The sequence below is a fragment of the Haemorhous mexicanus genome, chromosome 6, assembly GCF_027477595.1.
Source record: "Haemorhous mexicanus isolate bHaeMex1 chromosome 6, bHaeMex1.pri, whole genome shotgun sequence".
NCBI lineage: Eukaryota > Metazoa > Chordata > Aves > Passeriformes > Fringillidae > Haemorhous > Haemorhous mexicanus.
Genome location: NC_082346.1, coordinates 48,880,640 through 48,905,828, shown reverse-complemented (window position 1 = coordinate 48,905,828; position 25,189 = coordinate 48,880,640). Strand labels below are relative to the sequence as shown.

At 40.3% G+C, this 25,189-nt stretch overlaps 2 protein-coding genes across 5 annotated transcripts in view; both read right to left on the bottom strand.

The window, feature by feature from the left end:
* The window catches only part of KCNK13 (potassium two pore domain channel subfamily K member 13), a 44,019-nt gene extending 42,970 nt beyond the window's left edge, over positions 1-1,049 (bottom strand). For 2 of the 3 annotated variants that reach the window (XM_059850133.1, XM_059850134.1), the window contains exon 1: positions 671-1,049. In XM_059850133.1, coding sequence (XP_059706116.1) covers positions 671-1,010 — 340 coding nt within the window. In that variant the 5' untranslated portion in view covers positions 1,011-1,049. The remainder of the gene's footprint in view (positions 1-670) is intronic. The other variant, XM_059850136.1, reaches the window with a different exon arrangement.
* A 4,551-nt stretch (positions 1,050-5,600) lies between these two features.
* TDP1 (tyrosyl-DNA phosphodiesterase 1) overlaps positions 5,601-25,189 on the bottom strand; it is a 43,777-nt gene continuing 24,188 nt past the window's right edge. For both annotated transcript variants that reach the window (XM_059850132.1, XM_059850131.1), the window contains exons 14-16: positions 23,656-23,758; positions 13,255-13,369; positions 5,601-6,071 (exon numbers count right to left, since the gene is read on the bottom strand). In XM_059850132.1, coding sequence (XP_059706115.1) covers positions 5,998-6,071; positions 13,255-13,369; positions 23,656-23,758 — 292 coding nt within the window. In that variant the 3' untranslated portion in view covers positions 5,601-5,997. The remainder of the gene's footprint in view (positions 6,072-13,254; positions 13,370-23,655; positions 23,759-25,189) is intronic.

Genomic DNA, 25,189 nt, shown 5'->3' with positions numbered 1-25,189 from the left:
TTCCCCTCAAGGCTTCTTCAGCCTGAATAAACTTGCGTTTATTCACAAGTGAAATAAACTGTGCCCACCGACTTGATGGTTCTGTGTGAAAAGCCTGAAGGGGCAAAAAGCTGAGTGGTTTGAAACCCAATCTTTCCAAGTTGTAGACTTTGCAGCTGGACACCACAAAATCTGTTTAAGGGCTCTTGTTAAGATCAGACGATCCTCAGAAAGGGCCCTGAGCGTGCAGCCTATGAAACCACCAGATCTAAGATTTTCTATAACATTTGCCAGGATTGTTTAAAGCCTTCGGCTTTGGACGCGACTGATCTCTCACAAAGTCTATCACCGTATCCCGAGGACAAGTTGATCCGCGCAGGCAAATGACACCCGCGAAGAGCATCCTTGTGGCCGCTGCCCTGCCTGCCCGAAGCTCGGCCCCCAGCGCCGGCCGGGTCGCCCGGAGCTTCCGCGGCGCTCCCAGAGCTGAGCGCTTCCCCCGAGAGGCGCGCCCGCGGCAGCGGCTCTTTGAAGGAAGAAGGCAGAAAAAAGACCAGCGAAGAGACAGAACCGTGCCCGGGCACCGACACGAGCCCGCTCTGAGCCCGCGAGGAGGAGAGGTACAGCGCATCCCCGGGCCCCCAGGCCTGGCCCCGCCGCCGCCCCGGTGCCCGCCCGTCCCGCCGCTCACCGATAGTAGAAACGACGGTGCCCACGAAGTAGAAAGCGCCGGTGAAATCCCATCGGGGCCGGATGTCATCGACGCGGATGCCGGCCACGCTCGCCTCCTCGTATTCCCGGAGGAAGTGCCGGAGCTCGGCACGGCTGAGATTGTGGCGCCGGGTGAAGTTCTCCAGGCGTTCCTCCCAGCGCTCCTTAGCCTCCCGCTCCGTGGGCAGCTCGATGGCCGAGAAGACGGCGGCGCCGCACAGCATGTACAGCACGATCAGCACCGCCAGCAGGAGGAACCGCGCGTTGTCCGCATTGAGGCGACCCGCGCTGGAGCAGCAGCAGGCGCCGCGACACGCCATCCTCCGCCCGCGGGACCGGGCTGCCGCGCCGCCACGCTACGTCGGGGCCCTGCTGCCGCCGCCGGGCATCACGGCGCCGCCCGCCAGCCGTACGCGGGGCTCAGGGCACCGCGGAGCCCGGCGGCGGCGAGCGGCGCTCCCGGGAGCCGGCCAGCACCTTCGACCCGGGGGCAGGGTGCGGCCCCGGCACGGCCCCGCGGCGGGCGCGCTTCGGGCTGCCGAGCATCCTGAGGGTCAGGGAGCCGCTCGTCCCGTCCCGTCTCGCAGAGCCCCTCAGCCCCAACGCCCGCCGCGCGGGGCTCCCGTCCCCGCCACTTTCATATCCCCTTCCTGCCCCCGCCCCGAGCACGTCGGAGCGGGGCGCAGGGACAGGCACCGCCAGGCGCCTCCTGCCTGCCGGGGGGACGAGGCGGGACCGGCGGCAGCTCGCCCTCCGCCCTCCCGCTTCGCCGAGGGGCTCCGCCGCCCGGTGCCCCGGGCCGCCGGCACCATGGCCTCGGGGGAGCCCCGGGCCGGGCTGGGCCGCGCCCCCGGGGCGGCTGCCCACAGCAGAGGCTCGGCCGCCGCCCCCGAAGCCCAGCGCCGGCAGCGGGCAGGGCGGGCTGGCAGAGGGCGGCTGCCCCGCAGCCTCCAGCCCTCAGATGGGCGGGGGGCCGCTCCCCTTCCCGCTCTCAGGTACCCGGCCCGGGCTGTGGGGCCGAGGAGCGCCCGAGGCAACCGGGCCTCTTAGAGAGACCGGGCATGAAACCCGTCAGCCTCTGATATGCCCTTCCATTAAAACCATAAAAATTAGCACCCTTTGCCAAAAGAGGGCACCTCCTTCTCCACAGGTCTGGTTACCCACTGCCTTCCCGATAAGGTGTTACATCTCTGTCCTCCAGCGCGTGGTAGTCAAAGGGAAATTGTTTAGGGAAGACAGAAGCAGCCTTTCCAGCTGCTATGTGGTTTTAAAATGCGTTATTTGCCGGTTCAAAGAGCAGAGCTGTCGATCCAAATCTGCTGGAAATATCATTCTCACTATAAGAAGAAAAAGCTAAACTCAGCAATATCTGGTAGTTGCTACAGTGCTGAATTCTACTTTTAAATAATCGGGGGCTGGAATTCAGCTCTGCCAAAAGTAAGAGTATACAAGCACATTCTTTCCAAAGGACAACCTACATATATTTTTTCAGAAACCAGGTTAATGAACTGTAACATCCACTTCTCTTCCCCCCCCCCCCCCCCCCAAATTTTCTAATAATAGTGTTGCAGTCAAAATGCAATGGGAATGAACACTAGGATCTTAGAAATCTCCCTCAATGGCAGATAATTGTACACTCCATGCAAGAGCCATTGATTGTCTCACAGCCTGCGGTATTTGAGTATTGGTCTGAGCCCTAAGGGTGCACTGTGGGCAGTTTCAATGCCAGTGTTTGAGAGAGGATCACCACCTGTGTGGCAGCAACTGCTACAGCAGTAGGCACAGGGAAAAATGAGTCCTTTTCTTATGTTGCACAGCAAACCAGCAGCCAGGGATAAATGAGAGTTGTGTTTCATTTTCTCCCATTTGTTGTTATTCATAGGTGATACATCATGCTGCAGGTTTTTCTTCCCTCTTAATTAGGCTTTAGCATAGACTTTAGCATGGAAATTAAAATTAGCAGCAATACTGGAAGACATTAAATAGCCAAAAATAGGAAGATGAGATGCCAGCCAAACTAACCAGACTGTGCTAATGCTAAAGGTAACAACATGCTTCCATAAAAAAATGCTGCTGTATCTTTAAACTTATTGGCAGTTCCTATTTGAAGAAAAAAACAAAACCCAACCTATATTTCACTGCTTTGCCAGTCAGAAGGAAGACAGAACTAAGTCAGTACACCCTCAACCAGCAAAGGCAGCAGAACTGAGTGAGCACCCTCTGTCCACACCTATGGCTCCACCCATCAAACCTGTTCAAGAGCAGCTTGGATTAGCACATTGGGAAAAAGAGCCTTTAGCTGCTTGCAACCATGACATCAATGTGACTGCCCAAAGGAATGTGAACAACAATACTATTCAAAGGAATATCCAGGGCAAATTTTTCAAGGTTATTTAGTTCCTCCTTATTTACATATTATTTTGTTAGTGTGGAACAGTCATTTTTGTGTTTGTCTTGGGCACAGAGATGATTATTGCATTAAAGCAGGTAAGATCATCTGGCAGAGTTTTGAAAGACCTGTACTACTGTCATTGATCATCAAAAATTGCAAATTTCCTTAATTTGTCAACTTTGATCTTGGCAGTGATTTAATGATCTCTTGAGAAGGTGGCTTTTTAAGGATATGCTCCCTGTTACAGGGTAGAACAAGAGCAAGTGGATATTGACCGGAATCTTGAAAAAGAAAATGACAATATGGCTTAAAATAAAGAATACTTTATTGTAAAACAGGTCACCATTCCCATTGCTCTTGGGTAAATAGCTGGAAAAACTGGAGTGTGTGGAGAGCAGGAACAGTGTAATCAGTCAGCCATTCATAACATTTAAGCAAGGTGGAATACAGAAATGCAGTGTGTTCACTGGCACGAGAAAAATAAAAAGTTACTTTTAGTTTCAGGTAAAAAAAAAAAAAAGTGGTTAAACATGTTGCTGACATTTAAATTAACCTCAAATCAAAGTGAACATCTTGCAAGCCTGAGCCCTGAATGCAATGTCATTACCCTCAGTACAGTCACTTGGCATCACTATCAGGAAACACGCTGTTTTCCCTACCCCTCAGCACCACGAGCACAGCTCCCTAGTGTCTGTGTGTACAGGCATTTGGGGACAACAGATTGGTGGTGGTAAGGCTTAGCACAACTGTAAAATAATAGGAAAGAAAAATCAATATATTTTACCAATTCTGTTGATAATATTGACTGACAGCCCTGTAATTAAGAAAGCTAACGGTCACTGAGTACCCCAACAATGATTACTAGTAAGTGTCTGGTCAAGGTAGAATTATGATTAATGCATCATTAAATTACTTGGAAGACTCATGCAGAGGTTTAGTTACTCATACTGAGGTTTAATTACTTTTTAATTAGAGGTCTCCTTTAGAGTGATTAGCTGGTACACTTAACCAAAACTCACTGCCTTTCTTTGGTGAAGCTATGAAATGGCTGCAATGTACTCCTGAGCCAACTTTATGCCTAATGAAATATCCTAACAAAGAGGCAAATAAACTAGCCCTCCATTACTTTTGATACTGAACAAAAATTCTTCAGGAACATCATAACCTTGACACTAACAAAATAATTTGAACAACAACAACAAAAAAAGAATACAAAACTTCATGAACATGTGAAACTAGGCATCTAGAGTAGGCTAAACTTTTCAACATCCCTATTGCTTTGCTAGGACTTTCAAAGAGATTCCATCTTTGGGAGACTCCTTTTGAATGTGAAGCAAGGAATCACAGAAGTATTTACTGTGTCCAGTTCTGGTCCCCTCAGTTTAGAAAGGACTTTGAGATGCTTGAGCACATCCAAAGGAGGGCAACAAGGCTGGTGAGGTGCCTGGAACACAAGCACTGTGAGGAATGACTGAGGGAGCTGGGGTTGTTTAGCCTGGAGAAAAGGAGACTCAGGGATGACCTTATCACTCTGTACATCATCCTAAAAGGTGGTTGTAGTCAGGTGGGGGCTGGTCTCTTTCTCCAGGCAGCAACTGACAGAACCAGAGGACACAGTCTTAACCCTCACCAAGGGAAATACAGGTTGGATATCAGGAAAAAATTTTTTATGAAAAGAGTGATAAATTACTGCAATGGTCTGCCCAGGGAGGTGGTGGAGTCACCATCCCTGGCTGTGTTTAGAAAAAGATTAGATGTGGCACTTGGTGCCATGGTTTACTTGAGGTGTTCAGGCATGGGTTAGCCTCAATGACTTTCTAACTTGAAGGTCTCTTTCAGGCCAGTGATGCTGTGATTTAAGATCATTTAGTCCAAACATTAACAAAATACTTCCAAGTCTACAACTAACCCGTATCACTAGGTGTTACATCCACACATCTTTTCTAACTCCAGGGATGGTGACTCCACCCCGTCCCTGGGTGGTCTGTTCCAATGCCTGACAACCCTCAGTGAAGGTTTTTCCCTAATATCCAATTTAAACCTTCCCTGGTGAAACTTCAGGCTCCTCTTGTCCCCTCACTTGTTACCTGGGAAAAGAGGCTGATTCCCACCTGGCTACAACCTCCTTGCAGGTAATTGTACAGAGCAGTAACATCTCTACTGAGACTCCTCTTCTCGCTAAACATTCCTAGCTCCTCCAGGTTTTTTTTGGAAGACTTGTGCTCCAGACCTTCCAACCAGCTTCACTGCCCTTCTCTGGACATGTTCCAGCCCCTCAATGTCTTTCTTGTCATGAGGGGCCCAAAACTGGACACAGCACTCGAGGTGTGGCCTCACAAGTGCTGAGTGTGGAGGGACAATCACTGCCCTGGTCCTGCTGGCCACACTATTTTTGACACAAGCGATGTGTTCTATTGATAGGATGCTGTTGATTTAATAAAATACCTGGGAGTACACTTGCAAGATAAAAGTTCGAACCCAATCTGAAATGTACACATTTAGAAGACAGAACAAAAGATATTAACAAGATTGCCTTTATTTTAATTTGAATTTTACATATAATAACTTTTATTCCAGCTACTGGGGTCAACTGACAGTCTCACAGAGCAGTAATTTTTAATTACAGCAATAAATGCAGAGAGACTGTCTGAGAACAGTTCTTATCTTGAAAACCACATAAGGAACCACAGTAAAGAAAAAGCATATAAAAAGGTATTCAAAAAAGCAGGTTCACTTGTGATAATATGGTTACAGATTCTCCAAGAATCTCTCCCTTATTAACATTTTAATGTTTCAACTACAAATTAGCCATTACAGCAGACATTATAGCTTACAGAACAGAAACAAGCAGTTTTTGCAAGTAGCATGGCAGGCTCAGTGTCAGCAAGTGGAACATCACAGAGTACTGGAAACACTTATGATGGAACCCACATATTTCCATGTGTATCAGGGGCATCAGTGTAAGGAATATTCCAAATCCATGGTTGATCTGTAAACCAAAACAGAAACATACTCATGACAAATTAATTTATCAAATGTAAAATTTGGTTCTCTTCCTCTTTTCCCTTTGGGGGCAGAGGAAGGTCAAAATTCTCACTGATTTTCAATTAACATCATGTGTAATTTCAGTTTAGTGGCCATTTTTGTTTTCTTTTTTTAAACTGTAAGATACAGAGTTTTCAAAAGGCTTTGCTTTCCCCTCAGATACTATTTTAAATATAGTTCTAACCCAACATGCTCACTAGCTGTATAAGAATTGTATTTCAGATAATATAAAAGTACAGTAATGCAGCCAAATTTGGTATGGCCTAGTGCCAGCAAGTTTTATGCTGCATCTCTCTTTACCCAATGTAATTATAAATAAGCACTGTAACATATTAATATTTTTCACAGGGACAGTAAGAATTCAGTACCTAAGAATGACTCTGCCTGACCTCCGAAAAGTTCACATTTGCCCCTCACTTCTTCAAACATTACACTTTCAGATGAGCAAAATAAAATTTGCTCAAGGTAGCTATTATTGGTTTGCACCACACAGTTTCCTCCCACTTCTCAGAATACAGAAGCTCGTTCCATTCTTGGGAAGGAGAAAAGGCAACACGCCAGAAGTTAACTGCTAGCTCTGCAAGCTGCTCTGTGCTCTTCCTCCTACCATACATGTGGCAGAAATGCAGCTGTTCTATGAATCCAAGGTATTATTCTACTCCTTGCAGGCTACTCCTACTGAAATAGAGAAAAATCCTTTAACCCTTTTTTCAGTGAGTTTTCTCAATTAAGAAATTTATGTAGATCTAGCCTGCTTCTTCTCTCCATGTACGAAATGAGCCCTAAAGGAATTCAGTGACTTTAATAGCTATTGACTGAGATTACTTTTATCCAATTTTAAATTAACAGGATCCAATGATAACTCTTGAGAATATAGGAAGTGACAATTACTGTAGCAAGGAAAGGAGAGTAAGAAAGTGACAAAATCAGTAATGAAGGGTTATATAAAGTACACAACAGCACAGTGACAAGTACCATGGCAATTAAACATGGGGCAGAGGGACCACTGCTACTAAGTACTCATTATTACTTGCTACAGGAGTGTCCTTAATTCTCGTACTGTAGTTCCATATGCTGCAGTAAAACATATTCAAGCTATGCAATTGTTTTAAAATGTGTCTATTTACAGCAGAAAGAGAGCAGCAGGGTAAGTTGGTTGGTTTTTTGTTACAGGGGACATATACATATATATATATTTTTTTAAAGTATGCTTTTCAAAGCATATAAAAAATAAAAGGCACCAGAAACCAGAAGAAACTATAGCACTTAAGTCACAGTGCACTGCCAAGAAAGCTCTCTAGGTTTCTGGCTCAACTGCAGGACATCTAGACTTTGAGTCACCTCTTAAAAAGAAAAAAAAGTAACACCATTATTTCCCTAAGCTTGTTTTATCAGTCTCCTGCTGGAGAGCCATGTGTTCCTTTTGTATTTTAGGTCAATACCTTACCAGATAGTAAACATTAACAGTTAAAAAAATGGGTACAGAATAAAGCAAATGTTGGGAAAAGCACTGACGATTTCAAACATACATTCAGATTTGAACACTGACCTCTATCTGTGACATCAGAATAAATCCAGTCCCACTCAAGCACTGGAATCTGTCATTCAAGAGTACATTATGCAGCTGAGACCTATCCATCTTGCCTACTTTCCTACCATCTGGCAGTGACTCTGCTTAATTCAGCAAAACATGCAGGCAGAGAAAAACTTAAGATGTACAGAAATAACTCCAGTCACCTCCTTAAAGAATGCTAAGAGGTCTCAATACCTAATTTAGCTCTTTCTAATTGTAGCTATCTAAATAAAATTTGCTCAAGGTAGCTATTATTGTACTTGGAACTCTGTTCTGTTAATGGGATGCTGGTTGATTTTATAAAACAGCTGACAATATTTTAATAAGTCATGTGCAGAATTATGGCTGATACAAATTATAATTCAGTTATTTATAAAATGGCAGGTTCAATTTAAAACTATTCATCACTTTTAATAGGATCTGTAGCAGCAAGAGAAAGACAATGACTGTGCACAAATACTGTATGATGGCAGCTGTTTATTGTTGCACATGAAAATGACTGCCAAGCTTCTCAAAGTTAATTCCTTTGATCTTCTGGGGGGGGAGGTGTGGAAACAAAATTCACATTAAATAATTTTTAATAATTTTTGAAGTGTCCTTAACATAACTACCTTTCACACATTTCAAGATCAGTGCTTCATTTCTGATACCCCAATGTTGTCTCAGCTGCACCTCACTAGAGTTAGTGTTATCAACTAGGCTGGTACCACAGCTTCACTCTTGCATCATTTACAAGCAACAGAACTCCAGCAGTGGAGTCAGCACTCAGTAAAATAAATGGGGCCATTCCTGTCCCACTGCTACTTAAATATGGTCTGAAAGCTCAGGTGGAGCACTGTTTCAGTTATACTCAGATTTTTGAACATTCTCTCACAACTTAATAGACTACCACATTTTACTTAAAGGTAGAGAGGCTCTGGAGAACAAGACAAGTTCTTTGTGTAACACCTGAGTATCACTCAAAGAATCCATGCTGGCAGGCCACCTCAAGCCTTCATGTTCTCATAAATATGACAGATGGCAGTACAGTCAAAACTAGGCACACACAATTGAATAGCAAAGTATAAAACACAAAGAAAGCACCTTTGTGATCCTCTTCCTATGGGTGTCTTTTGCACTGTGAGTGGAGATCTGGACGAGAGAATTCCTGGTTGATTTCTAAACACAGAGACTGGATTCTTTCCTCTACTTAATTTTAAAAGATAGCTTCAAAGCAACAACTATTCACATATATAGAAAGGTTACAAATAACCAGACTTCAAGTCATTCTACATGGCAAACTCACTCCCTGCTGCATCAATCTGGAAAGTTCTTCCTTAAGTATTTGCAAAAGGTGCACACTGCACTTCAGTCTCTCTTGCCCCCTCCATCTGGATGAGTGTGGCATTTGAAAAAGAACTAATCTTGTTCCTCTCAATGCAAAAATCATACTTAAAGATCTCAAGAAGGAGGAAAGGCAGATGGAGAATAGATGCGGGATCTATATGAATATTCACAAACAAAGTGATGATTTCTGAATGCCAGGACAATGACCCCCTTGTTTGGAAAAAAAAAAAAAAGAAAAAAGCACCATCCAGTACTGCAGCTTTAAACACAGGATTTACTTTGTTTCTCAACAAAGTGCTGATATGATGAGGAGAAAAAAAAAAAATTTTACACTTTTCTAGTTTTTGGGAGAGACCTCCCCCAAACTGTTATTAAAAAACCTCGATATACTTATGAATTAGAAGTTTTGAGTTCCTCCACACAATAGATGATTTCCTCAGTCAGTAAACCACGTAATATCTAAATCACAAATGAAGTGAAACTCCTTGACTACAGTAAGCAACTTCTATTGGCAAGAGAGATAGTAGCAATACTGCAACTGAGATGTGATGATGGGAGCTCAATGAGAAAATGTTATACAACAAAATCTCAGCATTCATTTAAAAGATTCTACAAGAAAATAAAAATCTGAGTACTGTTAAAGACACAAAGAAATTTTACTTATAAGGATATCTTGCTAAGTAAGATAGGCTATTGTGTGCATGATTCCCAAATACAAGACTGGATAACTTTCAGCTTCCCTTCCAAGGAACTCTCAAATCATACTGCTGGTCTGTATGAGTCATTTATCTTAGTATCATCAATACATTGAGCTTTCCAATAGTCTTTTTTATTATGACAGCCTGATTTTGCTGGTTAACTACAGAGGCCTTCAGGAGACTGATGTATCTATATGATTTATCTAGATATTGAGTAGGACTGTCAGCTACCAGATTTTTTTTTTAATTCTTTAAATGTTTTGCCCTAAAGACACATCTGCTGACCACAAATGGCCTTCTGCTGTTCCGCTGCCTATTGGAGGTGATCAACTTCAATTGCTCAAAACAGCAGTGTGAAAAGAGTTAATAATGTACATGTTGCACACAACAAATGTTATCTGCTAAAAATTAATGAGGTCCTTTATCATGTCTGAATAGGAATGATCTTATTCTTTATTTTAAAACTGCCAGATGTAAAATATGCATGTTATTCCCTGCAACAAAGAATCATGCCTAATATAACTCTTTTGTGGTGGTAATTTAAAGCATTTGTGAAGAAACAGTCTAAAGGAAAAATGCCCAGGTATAAGTCCCTTGCACAGCCTTAACTCTGATCTGTCAGGATGTCATACTGCTAATTTCCTCAGACTACAAATCTTGCACTCCGCACAAGATGGCTCAAATCACATAAAAGTTCCAAAACTGGGCATCATACATCTACCCTGAAAAAGAATACCCAAACCAAACTGCATTTTAAAATTCTTGAATTCACCAACTATTGAAGCAAAATACTGACCATCTGGTGAATTTGCCATCTCATGAGAGTGCTCTCACCTAGTAATCTGAAGCACATCTCCCTTAGCCAAGCATGTGCTTTGAGCTCAAAGAAGTTGGCTGGTAACATGTGGCAAATCAGATAGTCAAGTGGCTCCGTCTGGTCTGCAACCCAATCATAACATTACACAGAAGTGGCCAAACTAAATACTGACTCTGTAACTTGAGTTTCTTCTCATGCAAAGTGTTAATTTCTTTACAGTCAATATAAACAGCTGGGAGAACAAGTGTATTCAAATGTTACACTTGGACTCTGGGAGGTCCTCTGAGGCAGTGTGTGATGTCAAGCTGCATTATGAGAGCTTCAATCTCAAATAGCAGGTCTACCAGTCAATAATAATGCTTTTGGTTCTGCCGAGGAAGGAAACTGAGATCAACACAAATGAGATTGGTTCCAACCCTGGCTTCCTCACCCTGGGTTATGATTTACAATGACAATACACACTTGTTGCTTGAAAAATTGAAAACTAAACTTCTAAACATACCTTGATTCATACAGGATGTTGCTAGTCTAGCTCTTTCAAACCCCAGAAAGTACACAGGTTTCAAACAGCTATGCAACATTAATTAGAAAAAAAAGGTAGTTGCTGAAAAATATTAGTTATTTTCCCAGAAGTCTTCCATCTTAATTTCTTCAAAAATATTTTAACTACTTGACAGAGAAAGTAGTGCAGTATTCTAGAACTCAGAAAAAGAAATAAAGGTGAGAGAAAGGTGAAGACCACATACACTGACATTTTCCCAGAACTTATATGACCTCCTGAGAACATAAGTTTTCACAGAACTTACAGGACCTCCTGTGAGGGAGCTCAGAGCAATAAAGAATTCCTACAGCTTTGCTGGACAAAACACCAATCTCTTCTTTTAAGCACTGTTCCACTAGCACAAAGTAGGGTAAATGAAAATTCGTTCAACTCTTTAAGTAACAGATTAAACACAAATACCTAAGTGTACCAGAGCTGGAGGCAAATATACCATGAAGTCTTTCTTCCTTTTATCCAGCACATGTTATATGTAAAAAATGAGATGCAGTGTTACTATAGTTTCCTGAAATCACTATAAATATTTACCAAATGTAATTTCATCATACTCCCAATTCCCACTCATGGAAAAATCAGGCAAAATATCACTGAATATCTGAAGTTGCAAGAAAAATGTAATTTGCTTTTCCATGTAAGTGTGGCAATGGAACACTGAACAGTGAGAACAGAGCCTTTCACAAGGGAGAGCACAGTTCTTGTGAGATATGCTAAAGATCCGTTTCTGTATCCTTAACAAAATCACAGCTGTCAGTGGTTGAAAACTTCAGCTAGACAACCAATGAATTAAGTGGACTGTCAATTTCTGAACAATGCCTGAACTTGTATTAAAGCTAATTTTCATCTCATTTCCCCACCATTTTTCCAGCCTCCTCACCATTTTTCCAGCATAAGATTTGACAGCTTTAGCCCCCATTTACCAAGGCTAAAATATATTTACCCACTGGAACATAATGAAATACATCTTAATACATTTTTACAAGTTGTGAGAATTGTTCAGGAAAGAAGTCTTCAAAGGGCAAAACAACTAAGGTAATGAATGTAATTGACATGTAGAGAGACTAATATGTAGCTTCACTCTAGATTCATCTCAATTGAGTTGTAACTTGCCTTATTTTCTTGCATACAGATTTATCTCCTATATACTATTAATCAGCTAATAGTTTATTGAAACTCAAATGTTTCAGTAAATCTTTGAACTAATGAATGAGCTCTTAGTTCAAAATGCTCTGAAACTTCTTAAATCCTCTGGAAGAGAACCTTATAAAATAGCAGGGTAAATGCATTCTAATAAACAAGTTGCTTCTCATTTAATTTTCTCTTAAGTGTATATATTGAGATCAAAGAAAGAAACTATCTGCGTTACTCCTATTTCAAGCTCTGTCCCAGATCCTGTCTTTCTTAGATCAAGGCTTCTCAAAAAGAAAATTAGTTGCTATCTTCTGACATTTGTTTTAAGGCCAAAGTATAAAAATTTACTCTTCCCTAATATTGCAGGCTGCACAGCAACATTATCCTCAATATATTTTTATATTTTTCAGCCATCATCCCACAGCTGCTCTCTTATTATTTTCCTGATCTGGATGTTCTAGAGATGATCTCAGAAACTGAGACAGTTGAGATTTTATAGACCTCTTCAAGTGTTATGAAATATAACCTATGAAATATAGAATGGAGCAGAAACAACTCTTCTTTCTCCTGATTTACAGCAATTCTTTCACATTTGCACTACAGTATTTCTTTCACATTCCACTTCCAGAGGACTGTTTTTAGCCCATGCCTGCTCTCTTCCAAACACTCCCTTTTCAACTCTCCTCCCCCTACTAGTTCTGAAAAAAAAAAAAAAATTTTACTCCATAAAGAATAACTGTTTTCTTAATGCATATAAGAATCACAAAAGAGGAATAAAAATTAGCATTGAAGTTTTGATCCAAAGCTTAAACAATAAAGGAAAATATTAGAATAAAGAACCTTATAGTTGCTTTCTTTGAAATCACAAGGAGAACATGGAACTGATATCAAATGGCATACAATCACACCACAAAAAAGTTAAAATAAATCTTTGGAACACAGCAGTATTCGACTGACTCAGAGTTACTCAATTAGCTTGCTTCATGCAGAACACAAGCCTACTTTTCCTCTGAAGTCACACCTTACCTTCGCTTCCATACTGCTCTGGTGGGAGGTCATAAGGTACAGGAAAATATGTTGCTGAATCTTTCCTTTCTGGAAGCTTTTCCCTTCCTACATGAAAGTAACCTTTGTCCAATCCCTATGAAAGAAGGGAAAAATACAAAAGAAAAGATTCATTAGTTTCTCGGGAAAAAGACAACCTTATCTACAATAGATTCTTTCTCAGTGAGCTATTTTAATGAACAAAACTTTTCTGCCTCCTTTACTGAGACTGGATACTTCATGAAGCACCTTCATGTCTTCAAAACTCAGCTTCTCTTACTTCTACTATTTCAGCTCTTCTCTTTTTATTACATCCATTGGCTTGGCCATGTGGGTCCATATTGGAGATATTCTGCCTTCTCCGACCCCTATACATAGACCAATTTATTTCCATGTTCACTAGGTGAATTCCTTCAGTGTTTAATATTTAACTAGAGTGAAAAGCTTCTAAAGATTTCTCTTTGCTGCTTAGTTTCATTCTGACCACATTAATTGGATGCTCAGTATGTTTTATGGACTAAACTAGAAATCACTTTGTGTTATAGAAGCAAGTCTTCAAATCTGTGCTCTTCAGACGTGTTGGGTAACATCATTCACAGACAAAAAAAATTAATGAAGATTTGAAACTGCTTGCACAAAAACTTCAATGACTACACTTATTTAGAATGACAGCATTACTATCAAACAAGGTTAAGAACTGAAAAAAGAAAAAATGCAATACAGTACAAAGGTAGACACATTTAAAGTGATTCAAGTAACTTAGGCAGATCGTATTGCTTAGCTACTTCTCCAGAGAAACTGGATCCCAACTGTAGTGAGTTACACAAAAGCAAAATCTCTTAGTTCTGAGATTTCAAGTAGCTTACTGTCAATCAAGTACAGTTTGACTAGAACAAACCAGAAATGTAAAAGCTATCAAGTTTCTTTATTCATTTATAAGCTATTACTGACAACTACTTTTCTTTCTAAAATCATAGAATAGTTTGGGTTGGAAGGGATCTTCAAAGGTCATCTAGTTCAATCCCTGTACACTGGGCAGGGACATCTTCCACTAGCAGCAGGTTGCTCAGAGCCCCATCCAACCTGATCCTGAATGTTCCTAAGGATGGGGTATCTACCACCTCTCAGCCTGTGTCAATGTTCCACTACCCTCACAGTAAAGAATTTCTTTCTTAGATCTAGTGTAAATATAGCCTCTTCTAGTTTAAAACCACTGCCCCATGTCCTGTCCCTACAGTTCCCATTAAAGTCTGTCCCCACCTTACTTATAAGCTCCCTTTAGGTAGTAAAAGGCTGCAATAGAGTTTCCTTGGAGTCTTCTCTCCTCCAGGCTGAAGAACCCCAAGCTTCCTGTCTTTCCCCATAGGAGAGGTGCTCCAGCTCTGACCATTTCTGTGTCTCTTCTCTGGATTCGGTCCAAAAGGTCCTTCCTGTGCTGGGACCCCAGAGCTGGATGCAGCACTACAGGTGGGGTCTCATCAGAGCAGAGCAGAAGGGCAGAATCCCCTCCCTCCCCTGCTGCCCACAATGCTTTGGATGCATCCCAGAACACAACAGGCTCTCTGGGCTGCTCATGTCCAGTTATTAACTTACACTTTATTCAAGCTCTGTGGTCCACCAGTCTGAGTTTCACAGCATTACAGTTTTGTGATAGTACAAGCAAGCATCCCAATTACCAAAAACTCCTGTGGTATTCAAACACACACACTGTCTGAATGGAAAGTCCCATCTATACACAATACTGCAAGTCTTTCTTCACAGCAGCTTTACACCATTAAATGTCATCATTTAAAGTTGGAGACAGCAACATCCACATGATCACACAAAGCATGGGAATCAATGTAGCATTGTGCCTTTTTCTTTAATATTCAAGAAGAATAGTAACCTAGAAAAAGGAGAGCTGCCAAAGACTATGATGGTGATTGCAGGGGGCCCAGGATGAGGGAAGAGATGAGAAAGTTGACTCCATGTTCAGAAGGCTTGATTTATTATTTTATTATATATATTATATTAAAACTATACTAAAAGAATAGAAGAAAGGATTTAATCAGAAGGCTTGCTAAGAATAGAAAAGGAAATGAACAACAAAGGCTCGGACTGACCAAAACAGTCTGAGACAGGTGGACTGTGATTGGCCATTAATTAGAAACAACCTCATGAGACCAATAACAGATCCACCTGTTGCATTCCACAGCAGCAGAAAATCATTGTTTACATTTAGTTCCTGAGGCCTCTCAGCTTCTCAGGAGGAAAAATCCTAAGGAAAGGAGAAAACATGTTGGTGACAAAAGACAACGTCAGACAGCAGTTCTAGCAAGTCAGTTCAAGAATCTCCTTTAGAATATAGATGCATCTTTTTGTCTCATGACCCAAAGTCAGAGCAAACTATAGGTTATGATGTAAGAAACATTATATATTATTTCAAGGACTAGGCAAAAGCCACTGCCCTTTAAATGAAAGAACAGAGGAAACAAACAAGGTTCATGCTAAAGGACTGCGTGAAAGAAAATCCAGTTTGAACTTCCCTTTCTTATATAATTTCAGTCAGACATTTTAATAAATCTGCATTAAAACCAGGCTACAGCATTTTGTGGAGCTTAGCCTTGAGGTAACAAGTAATATGTTCAAAACAGAACAATGTAAATATGCAAAAATATTTTTAAAAGTTCATAAATATCTAAGGGTTTGAAAATTACTGGAAAAATTCATAATTAGTTATACAAAATGCAACAATCAAGTTGTATAGCCTTACTTCCAATGAATTTGAATCACTCAGGGACTGGAAGAAATGTCATGTGAAAATGTAAAAACCATACTTCTGTTTGTAGTGGAAAGAACACGAAATATGCCAGGGATTCTACAGCACACAAACAACAGGAACTGTGTAAGTGGTGGTGGTGACAAGAGATATTTTTTCCTAACTCACAGCAGTCAGGCTGCACTTAGTGGGAGGGTCTGGGTGGTGTGTATTCCTAGATACTACTCACAAGATGGCATTTAAATTGTCAGCATTTATGTGACATGTACAAGGTTTGATTGCCCAGACATCCCAGGAGCTTGTCTTGTTTTCTACATCACCTAGGGAAGAAACGTGGAACAGCAGAGAAGGTTTCTCTGCTGTATTGTGAGATGGTTCTTATGCTACAACAAACTTCACATGCCTGATCAACAGCACCACAACTACAAAGCTGCTGCCTGGCACCATCTGAGTTGGACCCTTGGACCATTTGTGAAACCCTTACTATCACAAAGCACAGGGTAAAACACAACCTACTTCAGCCTCTACCTACAAAGTAAGGACATTTTTCATCTGTGGTTTTTTTTTTTCCTTCCCTGTTATCCATTGTTTTCTTCAACCTAGCAATATCTTTGTTTCTGCTTAATTTCTTCTACACTCCATGCCCTTTTATTTATTCAGTGTTTTTCTTTTCAGGCATTTTGCTTCCTTCTCTTGTTCTACAGTTTTGGTTTTCTCTGCCTTGTTCTTCCTCAGTACTCAACAATTATATTTCCTTTTCCTCTGAAAGGCTCTGATGCTGTCCTCCAATGTTGCTTGACTCAGTTCATCCCAAAACTGTTTTATTTGTCTGTCAGAATTTAACCTATAGAGATCATCCATTCAGGAAACATTTATCTAAGAAAAGACATTTGGTTTTCCTCAAAACACACTGGAGTAAGTGTCTAGTTTGTGCAATACATTCTTTAACAAGGCTCTCTGAAGAGATTCACATGCTTTTAAAAATAACTCATGTGTCTATCTTCACACAGAAATTGAAGTAAGTCATACACTTTGTCTGTTTTGAGCATTTCCTGAATGTTGACAGCTCTCATTGCTGTTTCCAAAAAACAAACGAGCAGGATCTTGCATAAAATAATTTTGTCTGACTTGTAAATTTTCCTCAGCCCATATTCTATTCTTTCAGACTTTTTCCCTCAGCAGCTTTATTTTGCTCTTTCACTGCAGCTTACAGCAATATATTTTGAAATTCTGAAAAACACATATCTCAACTGGGAAAGAATTTTTTTTGTACTTTTAAAACTTTGGGTGCTGATATGGCTTCTGTTAGTGCCTTAGCATCATACATTGAAAAAGAAGACATTGGAAAGAATGGGAAAAGGAAGTTTAACAGCTTTCAAATACTCCCTTCCAGTTTTTGAATGTTTTTTGCCCCAAACACAAAGCAGACTGCAGGCTATAAAAAAAGAGATCGCAAAGGTAAGAATTGCTAGCTCTGCTGAAGTGGGAATTAAGACTGATACCATTAAAGAATTTTGATCCCAGAATTATTTTGATCCTACTGAAGTAATTTTTAACAGGAGACAACTGATTATCCCGCCGGATGATTATGGGAATAATGTTTCCAATGCCAGGGAACAGATAAACAGTCCTCTCTCGCAAAACTACTTAAAAACTTGCTGGTTTCAGCAGCAAAGAATCAAGGATGCACACAAACTTTACAGGGGCCAGGCTCATCTGGCTAGCAAAATACACAGCAAAATCCTTCCTCAACACTGGGTGCAATTATTCCAAGGAGAGCTTTATCCAACTGTACTGGAAGATTTTTTTAAATTTTTTTTTTTTTTTAATAGGAAGCTATCAGTAACAAACTCAGGTATCTAAACCTGAAGTTTTTTGGTTTGGAAAGTGTGTCTGGATGTCTTTAACACCGGAATTTGAAAACCTTGTGGCAGTTCTGTGAACACAAAGCAAGGCTTAGCATATTGAAGTCTACACACAAAATCCTGGTTTACTTACATTGTATTAGCTTTCCTACTCCCACTCCATTTTACATGAGAAACCAAAGAAGAAAGTGGTACTACATTACCTTGGAAGTTGATGTTACAGTCAAAGAGCTTAACCAACTTCATATTGGTTCTGCCCTAAGCTGAGCTATGACTGAAGGTGCCTGGCTCAGTTACTCGAATACAGCAGAAATTTAAACAGTTCAGTTCTGAAAATCACATGCATAATGCCTAGCTGATCTCTAATCCAGATCCAGTTCACACACCCAGACCCAGAGTCAACTAAAAAACAGTACTTCACTCCAGTGAGTATTCAACATCAAATATAGCACTTCAGAATCTGAAATACGGCTGTTAGTTGGCTGAGTTTGATTATCTAGATATAATTACAGGATTTGATAGCACTAGGTAGGCAATTATGGGTAGGTTTTCAATTTAATATCTGTTTTAATTTAGTATCTGTTATATTTCTCTGAGCTTGTATTTCTAAAAGCTGACTGAGCCAGTACCATATTCAACAAACCTCTAAAAAGATTTAAGTATTTCACAAATTTTTATACTATTTACAGGTCAAGCTCAGATTATCTTAGCATCTCATCAGACACAGAAGCTGTGAGGAAGAACCATTTACTTAAAAGGCTTTCCATTAGTCACTCACGAGATTTTTCAAACAAAATAATTACTGGAACATGCTTCCCAGAAATCCATACTTTTTAGTTATTGCATTCTCACTACATGTTTTACCTGTTAAAAGATGTACTTTATCTCAGCCTCTGGAAAGGAATCCCCAGCAGCTGAAAGAGCAAGTTGAAAAAGAGAGAGTGTAGATGTAGGAGGTGAGAAATAGAGATGGAAAGGGAAATGTAGTTCAAACACAGGACAATCTTTCTTATAAACATTATATTTTACTCAATAGAAGCTTGTGATCTAATGCCAGCATCAGCTGATTTTTCCCTAAACACTAAAACTGTAAATGATAACAGCTGCTGCTATATTGGGAACAACCATTCAACATATTTCTGAGAGTCTGTATTAGCACACCAGGCCAAGACCCAACCTCAAAGCATAATTCTGGAAGCATTTTTTAAAAAAGACAAAAACTGGCAGTCAGCTGATAGCAAGTGAGGAACGATCCACTTCCAAATTTGTATTCAGCAGAAAATAGAAGGCACAAACTGCAGAACTAGAGGAGTTCTTAAGATAAGTGACATGAAGTGTGTGCTATGCAAATACACCAGGGTGGCCAAGTAGTCCCAGGTGCTGGATTAAGACTCCAGTCTCTTCTGGCACAACTTCCATCACTGCCAGGAATATTTTAATGGCTGGATTACATGAGATTAAAGGTCTTTTTCCTGTCTAAATGATTCTGTGATTCTATGATGCTAAGTCTTAACTTCTACCAGAATACATGTCATGAATTATGTGATAATACTGCACGAAATAACCTAAAGAAACAGAACTATCAGAAACTGGCAGCATTAACTCAGTATTCTGATAGCAAGAGCATGGTGAGTCCCTCAAGGCCTAAGAAAGCTCAGTTATGTTTGAAAGCACTTCACGGAGTTTATACTTTGCATAACTTTAGTTGTAAACAAGCATTTCTGTTTCTAAAAAATTTAGTCTATTCCCAGTTCTCTGATATCTTCACTTACAACTACTCTGCCACAAAGCATTCTAAAACCACAATGAACCAGTGTGACAAGCAGACTAACTTATCAAAGAAGCACTTTTTATGCAGTTAACTGCAGGACATATGCATAAGAAATTCATAAACTAAGCAGTGCAACTTGAGTATCAGAAAACTGCATGTACATAAGCCCAGTATCAGTATCTGTCTGACTACCTCCTTGCTCTCAAGTCTCTGCAGGCACACACTTCTCAGTGAAGAAAGGAAAGCAGCTGCAGTGTCTCTCCCTGCTTTGCTCCCACATACACCGTGGGATATCACATACAAGTGATAATCAGGTGACTTGCTCTCTTCTGGTTGCCAGTCTTCAAAATTAATTATCAATATGTAGGAAACTGGGAGAAGAACTAAGTATTCTATTCCAAAATATGTAATATATGTTATATATTCTTGCAAGTTTTAAATGAGCTTCAATTAAGTTGTGCTCTGAGAGGTCTGAAATTCAAACATAAGACTATCTTGCGCACACTGACAGGTTTTAGTACAGCCATCTAAAAGCTGTAGAAATTACAGAAAGCATAGGAGCTTTCTATAATTCACAAAGACAAGAGAGTTGAGGGCTGCTGAGAGAAAGCATTGTATTCACACCATGGTTAGCTAACCTGTTACCACTTTGTAAAAACACAGCAGGCCAAACAGACTCAGTGAGGAGAACCCTGAGAACATCATTATGTAATTGTTTTATATCTGGATCAGTTTCTCTAGAATCATATTTGCATTTTAAGCACAATACTTACCACCCTCCCCCTCCAAATGATACAGAGGGGAAAAAAAATTGAGAAAAGTAAAAGTGATCAAAAAATCCGCCCCCTAGGAACAATTGAGCAGGATAAGAACTTATCATTCTAGACAAAGATAAAGGTGTCTGGAAAGAGAGGTATGAAAAGGATGATTAGGGATCAAATGGTTCTTGCATCTTTCAGTGCAAGAAGAAAAAACCTTAAAATGAGTGGCTTTCAGAACTGCTTCATGTGACATTATTACATTGTGGAACTCAGCCGGAGCAGACTGCCAAAAGCCTACAGACATTTAAGAGCAGACAAGAGATGCTCACAGAATAGGCCTCTAAGTCATGAAATATGCAGGGACAAACTATGACAAATGCCTGGCCATTATACTTTCCCACAAGTGTCTGCTTTTGACCACTGAGTTTTGAGGTGCTCCTTTGATATAATAAAGTAAAGCCTTCTACTCCCCCAACAATGGCTATTTTGAAGTAACCAGAGTGTCAAAAAGGGAAAGATCTGGAAGCTTGGCTCTACTTCATACTGTAAATCATGTTTTCTTACCCACATCCTAGCCATTTATTCCTATTTTCTATTCAAAACTTCATGGACCATCATTCTCCATAAGCTCTGGTTCCAGAACCAGGCTGAAAGAAAGATACCTCAGTATGATTTCCCCACTCACCTTTCTGCCCCTTGAATTTGTCCTTCCTACTTCCTTGCATTAGTCCTCACCTGATCACATTGAGCTGGTTCATGGAATGACTTTGGAAACCTGTCCTGTTTTGTTTTGGCCAGTCTGAGCTGGTTTAAGGGATAAAGAACCCACTCAGCACTGATGCCAGTACAACTAGGGGAATGAAGACAGACAGAAAGTTGTGGTCAATGGTTCTATATCCAGCTGGAAGCTGGTGACAAGTGATGTCCTCCAATGCTGTCTTGGGACTGGTGCTCTTCAGCACCTCCACCAATAACACAGACAGCAGGACTGAGTGCTCCCTCAGCAAGCTTGTGTTGACACCAAGCTGAGTGGTGCAGTTGACACACCTGAAGGATGGAATGCCATCCACAGGAAGCTGGACAAGCTCAAGAAACGGGCCCACAAGAACCTCATCAGCATCAACAAAACCGAGAGCAAGGTGCTGTACCTGGGTCAGGGCAAACCCAGACTGGAGCGCAGACTGAGAGAAGTCACTGAGAGCAGCCCTGTGGAGGAGGACTTGGGGTACAGGCCAGACATGACCTGGCAACATGCACTTGCAGCCCAGAAAGCCAGTTGTGTCCTGGGCTGCATCCAAAGCAGTGTGGCCAGCAGGGCAAGGGAGAGGATTCTGCTCCTCTGCTCTGATGAGACCTCACCTGGAGTGCTGCATCCAGCTCTGGGGTCCCCAGCATGGACCTGTTACAGCAAGCCCACAAAAGGGCCACAAAGATCATCAGAGGGCTGGAGCACCCCTCCTACAAAGACACACTGAGAAAGTTGGGATTGTTCAGCCTGGAGAAGAGATGACTCCTCATTTCAGCCTTCCAGTACTTTAAAAGGAGTTTATAAAAATGCATATAGAGAGAATCCTGTGTAGAATGCAAGATTCAGGATAGAATGCAAGCCAAATGTTTCTCATGGGGGTTTGGAGGACGGGGTAGTAGTGGGAGGGGTTTTTGTTGTTTCAATGGGGTTTTTTAAATGAAAAGTTTGCAGACTGGCAAGATCTAAAACAGGTATTGGCCATTCTTGGCAAAAAGACTAACTCAAATATTTCTGATTTTCTACCCATCTGAAGTATACACAGAAAAGCCAGAAAAAGAATACTCAAGTTACACGACTGTTACAAAGTTACATGACTGCATCATCTGGTGATCAATTAAGTTTATGCAAAGCCTATAATTTACTAGGTACAAATATACCAGTACCATAAATTCTTTGCCTGGCAACACCCAGAGATAGCCAACTGGAAGTTGGAGTACCCAACTTCCAAGAACATTAATTTATCCGTTTCAGGTCAGTAGCTGTTAAAAGTCAAATTTTTGCACAACTTTGTTTGCCCAATGTTCATTATTCTGTTATTAATAGTTGTTAACACAAATGGTGTTTTCTCTTTTTAGACCTCATTTATATAAAAACAATGCTTCCTACTAAAAGAAACTGTAGGATTTTTCTTGTTTCACTCCCTGATAAACACACTTTCTTCCACATAAACCATGCTGGAGAAAAATATCTCTAAGGTTCATGATATAAGAGACCTCACTACTATGCAAACTCATTATAAATGTCAAGAGTCAGATACAGGAATTCTTTAGCTGCAGTCAGAAACCATCAACCTTAATATGCAATCTCAGGAGACTACAGTTATCCAGTTAGGGTAGGCAAACATTTTTACAATGCCATAATATTAGTAAATATTCATTTGGGACTACATTACTAATCAGCAGAAATGACAGAACATTATGCGAACATTATCTAGGAAATACTCTTTATCAGCAAAATATTTCTAAGGACTTTTAGCATACGAACACTTTTTCAGAGAAAATTGCAGTTTCTTCCCTGGAAAGAAGAAATTTCACACAGGGAGAAGTCTGAATGGCTTGTGTTGAGAATATTTTGGTACTGTCAGCTCATCAGAGACGAGGAGGAATCAGCCATGTCTTACATCTCCCCCCATCAGGTAATAGATAAAACCCAACCTAAACAAAGAAGGGAAGCTTTTTTTTTTAAATACAATGTACAATTAAGGACTTTCTACCACAGGATTTCATAGAGGGCTAAAAACCAGCAAGTGTAGATCAATAAGAAGCTTGATATTAAGAGTCACATGACTGCAAGTGCAGTTCAGAGAATGAGCAAAAACAGCAGCTGATGCAAGATTAGGAATCATTTCTCAAGTTACAACACACAACTTACTTCTATGTGAATATGCACTCACAGCCCAGTTTTAAAAAGCACAAGAGAAGAGATTCGATCATCCTTTCCAATAACATTAAGGTAAATGTTACAATTTCAAAATATTATTGCCTGTCAGTAAGAGCAAAAAAGTCACAGCAATACCAAATCCATACCTGCTGTGTAGGAAAACAAGACTCTATGAATACCTCACAAATTTTATTTCCTCTTAACTTTTTTTATCTGGAAATACAGACCCTACTGATGGGATTATTCAGTTATGCTTGTATTCATAAATATTTGCTGATTTTCATCATATCCCAGGATTTGTGCTTGAACTATGAACTTACAAATGCTGAAGGCAAGAAAAGAACTCCAAGTTCGTAAGAACGGATCATCAGTTGGCTGCCATTTTTCTCCAGAGCTCCCCAGGCTGCTTTAGATAGATTGGCACTGTGAAAAGAAACAAAGCATTTTAGTGAGGCACAATCTTCAATGTAGAAAAGGTTTAAATAACATAGCCTAGCAATGTCCTTCTAGCAGGAGAACTTAAATTCAATCAGAAGAGTCTTCTCACAAAAAGTGACTTGGTTGTTATTCCCTATTGCTATTTTTATAGCATAGTGGGAGCAACAGAGACAATATGTAGAAAGGCATTCATACAACACATGTGGATAATTATACAAGACTATTTCTGTCATACAGATCTACAAGAGAAATTCAGCCTTTTGAATCTTCTCTGCATATTTCAGAAAGGAATTTGGTACTGGTAAATAGCCTCAATTTGATGACTTAAGAAGATTAAAGGCTAGCTCAGTTAGGACTAGTTACAATACATCCAGTACAGAGTGGGTTTGCTTTTACATTTTAGTATAGAGTGTTAAACAGTATCTTTTGCTCTTGGCATTTTGTTCTTGGATGTATTTACGATAACAAATACTTATCAGAGAGGTTTTATTTCAATTAGCTATTCAGCACCATGCTGTATTTAATCTTTCATCAGTATCTACTATAAAGTAGATCAATTTGGGAGTCAAAAATTTATGCAATTCTGTTGTCAAAACCTACTTCTACAGCACAATACAAAATTTACACCTTATGTTTCAACTGATGGACATACTGGATGCTATTTGGTAACAGCAAATGGTGGAAGAGAAGAAACATGAGAAGAAAATGAAGCAATCATGAATTTCTGTATTAGGTGGAGTGAGCACCACATTTAAATGACTTAAAACCTTTTAAAAAGCACACGAATCATTACCCCTACTGCAAGCAACAGCATAAATGAGTAATGAAATTTAAAGAGACCAAATATAAAGAGAAAAAATATTAAAGTAACTGCGCATTTAAGAGTAAGGACAGATCATAATCTGTAGAATATAGGGTTGCATAAAAACTGAAACATATTTGTATTTTTCATTTACAAGTAATTTTCCCTTCAAGTCAAGAAATTCTTTCTTCCTTTTCTGGCTTTTTTAACAACTAAACAACAGAAATATAAAGCTTATACTTCAAGGCAGGCTGCTAAACAACTCAATCTGACAAAAGATCAGATTCCAAATTCTATGTGTCTGTATGTTTTATTACAGTAGGGCACCCAAGTACAGCTTCAGCTAACCCAAACGTAGAAACATAGAAACCAGCACTTTCATACTATAGCACACCATATCCTAAAGAAACTTAACCCAAATTTAAAAATATTTATCGCTTGAGCTGGTGTTGAACCCCAAAACTGGCCGTCACAACTCAGACAAGATTTTAGTGTGATTATCAACTGTTTCTGACATAATAATTTCTACATGCAGCCTCGAATGGGGCAATGCAATGGAGAAACATTAAATATGGACAAAAATTTGTATCACTAATTGAAGTATTATGTGGGTT